We start from the raw sequence: 7,292 nt of genomic DNA, 5'->3' as shown, positions 1-7,292 counted from the left end.
GTTGTGGTGTTTTTTGGTTTGGTGTTGTGTGGTGTGGTGTGGTGTGGTGTGGTGTGGGGGTGGTGGTGGTGGTGGTGGTGGTGGTGTGTGTGTGTGTGTATGTGTCACTTTCCACATTTCTTCTGCTAGTTCCTCTTACTCTGCCTACATCTCTTAAAGTGACACCTACTACACAGGGTCCATTGTCTCTTCTGACCCTATGTGCTTTTCCTGGGAAATCTTATCCAGGTCCAAAACTTCAATGACCACCCACATGCTGATAACTCCAAATATTCACCTCTAGCCTAACTTAGCCTTTTAGTTGCATTTCACACCCCTATTTCCAGATGTAAACATCCACTTGGATCCTCCAGGGGTGAATCACAGGAAATACAGCCAAAGCTGAATTTGTCCTCTTCCTCTTTTTCTTCTGTTTTCTATCCATTCAGCTACAAAGCTAGAAACCTGTCTTTAAATCTTGCACTTTCCCTCACCCCTTGGTCACTGAATCTGGCTAAGGCTACCTCTAAACGACCTCGATTTGTCCCCTCTCCTCTACTCAATCCCACTGCCTTAGGTCAGGCGTAACTGGACACTGTGCCTTCGCTCTCTCCCTTCCGTCCACTCTCGTCCACCAGTACAGCACCAGCAACTATCTTTTGTTCCTTTTTTCTAAATATAGTTGTTTTTGTCTGACTGTAAAAAATAATTAGATGTCTTTCTAAACACAGGCTTGACCATATTATTGGCCTTATTAAAAACCCGTGTTGGCTCCCCACTGTCTACAGCAGGGTCAGCAAACATTTTCTGTAAAGGGCTAGATAACAAATATTTTAGGCTTTCAGAGGCCACACAGTCTCTGTGGCAACTACCCAACTCTGTAGCTGTGGCTTGAAAGCAGCTATAGACAAAACAGAAACGCACGAAAGTGGCTCTGTTCTGACAGAACTGTATCTATGAAAAGGTGGGTTGAGCCTGACCCTCAGGCCTCAGTCTGGCTCCATTGTTCTGTCTTGTTCAAGTTCCCGCCTATTCTTGAGAGTCTCCGACTAGTCACATCTGCAAGGGGCTTTCTTTTAGAAACTAATAGTACTTTTATTGTGTAATTCAAGTAGCTCTCGATAGCATACTGCTTTAAAATATCTCACATATCATTTCTTTAAAATGTTATTTAACTTTGCATGTGAATGTATCTCCCTCGTTAGACTTTAGATTCTTTAAAGTGGGGATGACATGTTATATTTCTTTCAACACCATACTTTGTGTGATGTTAAGTGCCCAAGAGTACTCGATAAATGTTCAGTGAATGAGAGCAAATGACAAATCCTGCAGGGAACAACAACATACAGTAACATATGTTAATAGTGGAAGAAGAATATGAAAATTGTTGTATAATATAGTAAAGAAAGTTTTCAATATTTTAGAAAGAAGTCTGACAAACAAAATGACGAGACTAGAATTAAGGTTACTGTAAAGCTCATATATATAATAATAACAAAATACAATAACAAAACCAGATAAGATTAATTATTGAATATATTCCAAGCATTAGGGTAAACATCATCTCATTTAATTCTGACAATAACCCTCTGGGGTGATACTATCGTCATCCCCATTTCAGAGACGAGAAAACAAACACAGACATTAAAAAACCATCTACTAAGGGAAGCGGGAGTCAGCCCAGGTCTAGAGATATTTAAGGAGCGTGGACTCCCAGACTGAATCTGAGCATCGTTTTGAAATAGCCGACTTGGACTAGGAAAAATTTTCAAATGTGTTACTGTAGTTAAGTTCAGACAACCATGTCCCAGGGGTGATGAGAAGGTTCTCTGGAGAGCTGTTTACCTGAGTCTCTCCATATCGAAAGGGATTCTGTACGTCTCGGGCTAGCACGGCACTGCGGCCCCTGACCCGACCTGCGGCCACCACTCCTTTAGTGGTTACCACGGCTACTGACTCATTCGAAGAGGTCCAGGTGAAGTTGCCACTGCCACCCTCCACCTGCGAAGAAGCACAACCTTACACTCAGTCTCTACAGAAGGGAAAATGTGATGTACGCGTAGATGTAAAATCTGGTAAAACAAAGTTTAAGAAATAACAAAAATATTTAATAAATTATTGCTGGACGGATGAAGAAACTGATGCCACAGGGACGACGGGCAAGGGAAACGCTAGAAGCAGCTCATTTATGAAATGGCAGTGGCACAGAAGGTCAGACAAGGGCACAGGGGAGCTTGACGACACTTAATAAAATTCACAAGGAAAGGATAATGGAAGAGAGATGGAAAGCAAACCAAGTCTCGTTAGGATGACAGTATCCGAGAGCATGATTTATTTGGTTGTCACCAAAAAAGGAGTTCTACTATTAGGAAGAGGAGGAAACAAAATTTGACATTAGCCAAATTTCAATAAATGAAGCCATCAGAGAAACTGACTCATCTCTCTGTGAATTCTCACATTCTAGGACACCATACCTGTACTTTATAACGATATAGCATTCCCGTGGGATGATGAGGAAATGCCAGGAAGCTGGGTGTGAGCTTGATGGGGAAATAAATCCTCACTTCTTGCTGGTGCACGATTGGAACTTTCATAGGCTGAATATTTTTATTCTATAAGAACAGAAAAAAAGAGCAAAATAAATTTTATAAGTCCTGTTCTTACGATACACATTCATGTTCAAAACGTCAGCAAAATGGTGTGCCAATGAATTACTCAACCTGTTTCTATGTCTAAAAGAAACAAAGAAATAAATGTTCCTGTTCACTAAAGAAGCACAACTACTATGGTTCGGTGACAATGAAAGGAATTTTGCTAGCCCCGAAATAAGTAGCACAATCAGGGAAAGTTAAAATTTCCTGAAATAAAAGAGTTCTATCGACCCAGGGAAAGAAATCATAGTTTCAGCAAGAAAGACATGTAGCTATATCGCCATCGGTTAAGTACATGAACCGTAAAAGCGAAGTGATGTTACAAGCTATTCGGAAGAAAAAAAAGAGGACATTTAAAGATGCGGGGGCACCTGCATCATGGACCCGTACATACATAAAAGCTAAAACTATAAAAATTCTAGTCATTTTTGTGGCCTTTGTTTACGCAAAGATTTCTGGGAGAGGAAACAAAAACATGAATCATGAAAGAAAAAAATTAATAAATTACACTTCATCAAAATTAAACATTTTGCTTTTTCAAATAAATAAATTGGTGGATTAACCCTCTGGATGTTTAGAACAGAAGGCATTCTACGTGGGCCTGACTGACACCTGGAAATGTGCACGTGAGACAATTTTTTAAAGGGACCTCAGATGATAAAAATACACAACGGCCACAAATGCAGATACGTGCCATCACAGGGACCGGGTCGGGGATGTACGGCGGTGTGGACTGCTGAGTGTCCTACCGATGGGCTCTTTTATTTGAGTGGAAGACAAAGGTGGGATATGCTCCCGTGTGCCTGCAGATCAGGACGCTGGCCAAGCCCCATCGGGGTTCCCAGCATTCGAAGACCACCCTTCTCACCCCTACCTGGGGCCTGACGGACATCAGGGAGGCGTTTATGCTCGTGACGCCGGCTCTGAGGGCTTTCGCTACGTGGTAAGAGCAGTTCACAGTCGACAGCTGCTCTTCGAAGTACTCCCTTGAGAACTGGTACTTAATCCTGAGATTCTGAAAAGCAGCCCAACAGCAATGCAAACCTCAACAGACATGTTTTATCCCCTAAAGCCACCCTCATCCCAAAGCATTAAAAAGAAAAAAAAGTGGGGCTATGCATTCTGGGGATAAAGAAATAAAAACGAAACCTTTGCTCTCCCTCGTGGAAATTCTAGATTGGAAAGATGTAATTTTAAAGCGGTCCTAGTTTCTGAAAGATACTTGAATGGGAAATAATCACAGAAAGAGTCAAAGCTTATGTAAATTTTAGTGGGATTTGTGCCAATCCATAAGCTGACGGTTGGGGGTGGGGGGAATGGCTGCTGGAGAGTGAGCTCAAGGACACTTGACATCTGATGTCCCCGCCTACACTCTCGCCACCACGAAACTGTGGTGACCGCCTCTGAAGTGAAGCTGTGGAATGAGGGTCACCTCCAGAGTGTCATCGCTGGCACTCCCTTCGGCTCTTTTCTCTAATTCTGACCGAATTATAACTTTCACTTCTGGCTGAGAGCATTCTTCGCGGACAGAACGATTTAATAATGATAATAAAGTTGCAACTTGCATTTCCAAAGGTAAAATCTGGAAACAAAGGGGGAAAAAAAAAGACCCCCCAACCAAAAAGATGGCCCGCTCAAGCAGTCATCCATCCACACGAGGGGCGAGCGAATGCGAGACTCACATCTGAAATGTAGACCTTCGCGCTGCTTTTATCGAACACCCCCACCGTGATGACGTACGTCTGCCCCGCCTCCAGGCTCCACCGGTCTCCAGGCTGGACCGTGAGGCCTACCCGCAAACCGAGAAAGGAACATATTAGAATCGTTTCCAAAGTGGATCTTTTACTTCGCTCTAGCAAATTGTATAACAATTCGGGGTTCTGAAGATCCCGGCTTAACTCAGCCCTGGTGTAAAGAAACGCTCACTTTTATCTGTACAGAAACGAACCATAGCTGTGTTCATTCTCCACGTGTCAGGTGAGATTTTAGTTTCTTTAGCTCAGACTCATGTCTCACCTGGCCAAGGGCCCTTAGTGCTGTGTCTTCCTTGTAGGTCTCTTTCCTAACCTGACCCTCTATTACATGGATCTTTATATTTTTTCACAATCTGTTTCAAGATGCAGATAATATTTAACCCGAATCATGTGAGAAAATGTCAAAGTTAGCTTGAATTTCAAGCTAATTAGGTCTCAAAATGAAGATTAAAGAAGCCCTCTAGTTTCATTTTAGTGAAATAGTTTAAGCTATTTAGCTTTCGGAAAACTGTCGTCTAAAAATACCTAAAAATCCAGGCTCTACAACATATATGGTGCAATTTGGGAATCCAGACACGGATCTCATGTGGACATCTTCATTTCTGCTTAAGGAAGTCGTATGAGCCAGAGCTGGGTGAAAAGAGAAAGGTGAGCTCCCAAAGGAAAAAATAACAAACCCACAAACAAAAATCCCATCTTTTCTTATCCTTGAAAAGCAAAAACTTAAACGTGTACACTTCCGAGAAAAGTCGGTGGGACTCGGTCACACAGGAATCGGGTATGCTTGCATTTCAAGTTTGAGGAGGATGGAATGAGAGAAAACGACCATGCTCCCTGCTTTTAATATTCATGTAGCCGCACAACGTTTTCTCCGAGTGATTCTTATGCAGGAGCCCATCGTGGGAAGCTGGACGAAGTGGCCCGGTCTGGCTGAAGGCTTGCGAAGTGGTGATGGGGGCACGACCTGCCATCCAGCCCTGGGCTCTACAGTTTTATAGTCACTAATGGGTTTTCTATTGAGTGCGGCAAGTCTTTAATACCAAAATGTCCTCTCTTTGCCACCAAAGATACTTCTAGGCCACTTAGACTTCATACCACCCGGCATCCCCGTCAGTTAAATTCTAGCAGAAATACAAAATTATTCTATCATTCTATACAGAATCTGTGTGAGAATATACTTCCCTATCAAAATATCCTGCATCCAAAAGCTAAGAAGAAATGCTTTCTGCTCTGAGAAATAAGTAACTGAGATGACTGAATGGAAACCACCCATTAATTCAAAGTACACTCGTCTAGAAGCTGTATTAATTCAGTCGTGCACTGGGCTGCGATTTATCACTATACTGTCTATAGGGACGATGGAAAGAAAAGATTATTTAATCGACTTGAGGGATCTAACTCGTAAAGCTGCCTCGAGCCGCCCCATCGACGTGCTGATTGAAGACGCCGTCTGTCTGTCTGCTAAGCACGTCTGGTAAAGACGGTGCAGGCAGCTCTAGGTCTGATTCTGACGTGCACTCTGGTGCAACGTTGATGAAACGCAAAAGCTGGGAAACCCACAAACACAATGTTCCCTTCATTTCAGATGAGGACACAGACGCGATCGCTCTCTAAACCAAGTCGTTCCTCTGTCAGCAGAATAAGAAGTCCCTTCCATCAGCCCTTCCGCCGTTCTGAACCTCATCTCCTGCCTCTCAGAAACCTTGCTCTCTGCTCTCATCTCCGCCCTCTCTCTCTGCTTAACTTACAGGCACGTTCGAGTTTCTCTTATTTTGTTCTTGTGTTTTTCAAACGTCTACCTTTTCTCCTTGTCAAAGCTGAGCAGTTTTTTATGGACAAAGGGACCCGAGACGTCCCAGCTGCTGCAGCCTTTCCGTCTGCATCCGCACCCATCGCAAGGACTTCGGCCTCAGCGGCGACCTCTGTAAATGTGTCACTCGGTTGCTGTGTGACGCCCTCCTGGCTCTCCTCCTCCTCCCCAACATTCTTTCTGGCGTCCTTTCCGGGCCCCTCTTCTTCCACGGGGACCTTCAAGCGGGCACACGCCAGCGGTCTCCGGCCCTCTTCTCCTTCCCGCTCCGCACCGTCTCCCGAGGTGACCGTCCACAGCAGCTTTGACACCGCCTAGCTATAAACTGGCAACTTGCAAACATCTGTCTTCGCCCTGAATTTTTCTCCTCCAGTTCTGGAGTAAAAACGTCTGCTTGGATGTCTCTCTCACAAGGACTTCAAGTTCACGTGAAAAACTAAACTCATTTTCTTTTCCCTTAAACCGCTCCTTCTCTTATATTACCCGTGTCTGTGGGCAGGACCGCCAGCCACCCTAAGCCTGGTGCCGGAACAAACCGTGACCAGGCACCAGCCATGTCCTCAAGACAGAAATAAATATAATGGATTTCAATTATAAATAAATATGAACTGAGAATTTAAAAAAAAAAAAAAAAGATAAAAAAAATAACCATGTCGATCTGCCCTGGGGATTTAGAGACGTGCCCGACACATAGTTGGGGCTCAATAAATATTAAATGACTTATTTTGTAGGTACTATTGTATTTGTTGACAAATGTCCTAGGCACCTTTAAATGACTAGAGAACAAATCACTTTGGACCAAAACCCTCCTTTAATACGTTTTAGACACATAATAATAAACGGCTAATTAACACAATTCTGGAAAAAACACAATACCTTTCCAGCCACTGGGCCCTGCATAGCCTATGCCCTCCCCTGCCCTGGGTCCCCCTCTGACTCCTCCGAGTCCCTGCACTCCGGCCTGGGTCTTCCTTGCGCCCCTTTAAACATGCCGGACTGGGTCCTGCTTCAGACCTTTGCGGGTCCTGTTTCCTCTTCCTGGAGCCCTCGCACCCGGGTATCTGAAGGACTCGTTGCCCCGACGCCACCTTATCAGAC

General features: G+C 44.0%; 1 protein-coding gene across 1 annotated transcript in view; it reads right to left on the bottom strand.

Moving 5' to 3' along the window:
• The window catches only part of NUP210L (nucleoporin 210 like), a gene marked incomplete at its 5' end in the record, with an annotated part of 50,435 nt that overhangs the window by 34,185 nt on the left and 8,958 nt on the right, over positions 1 to 7,292 (bottom strand). Inside the window, 5 exons of the mRNA XM_025040850.1 lie at positions 1,825 to 1,980; positions 2,454 to 2,591; positions 3,505 to 3,645; positions 4,313 to 4,419; positions 4,910 to 4,978. Of these exons, the coding sequence (XP_024896618.1) occupies positions 1,825 to 1,980; positions 2,454 to 2,591; positions 3,505 to 3,645; positions 4,313 to 4,419; positions 4,910 to 4,978 (611 nt within the window). The remainder of the gene's footprint in view (positions 1 to 1,824; positions 1,981 to 2,453; positions 2,592 to 3,504; positions 3,646 to 4,312; positions 4,420 to 4,909; positions 4,979 to 7,292) is intronic.

Source organism: Pteropus alecto, unplaced genomic scaffold, assembly GCF_000325575.1.
Source record: "Pteropus alecto unplaced genomic scaffold, ASM32557v1 scaffold49, whole genome shotgun sequence".
Lineage (NCBI taxonomy): Eukaryota > Metazoa > Chordata > Mammalia > Chiroptera > Pteropodidae > Pteropus > Pteropus alecto.
Note: the sequence above shows the minus strand (reverse complement) of the source record. Positions and strands in the feature narration are given on the sequence as shown.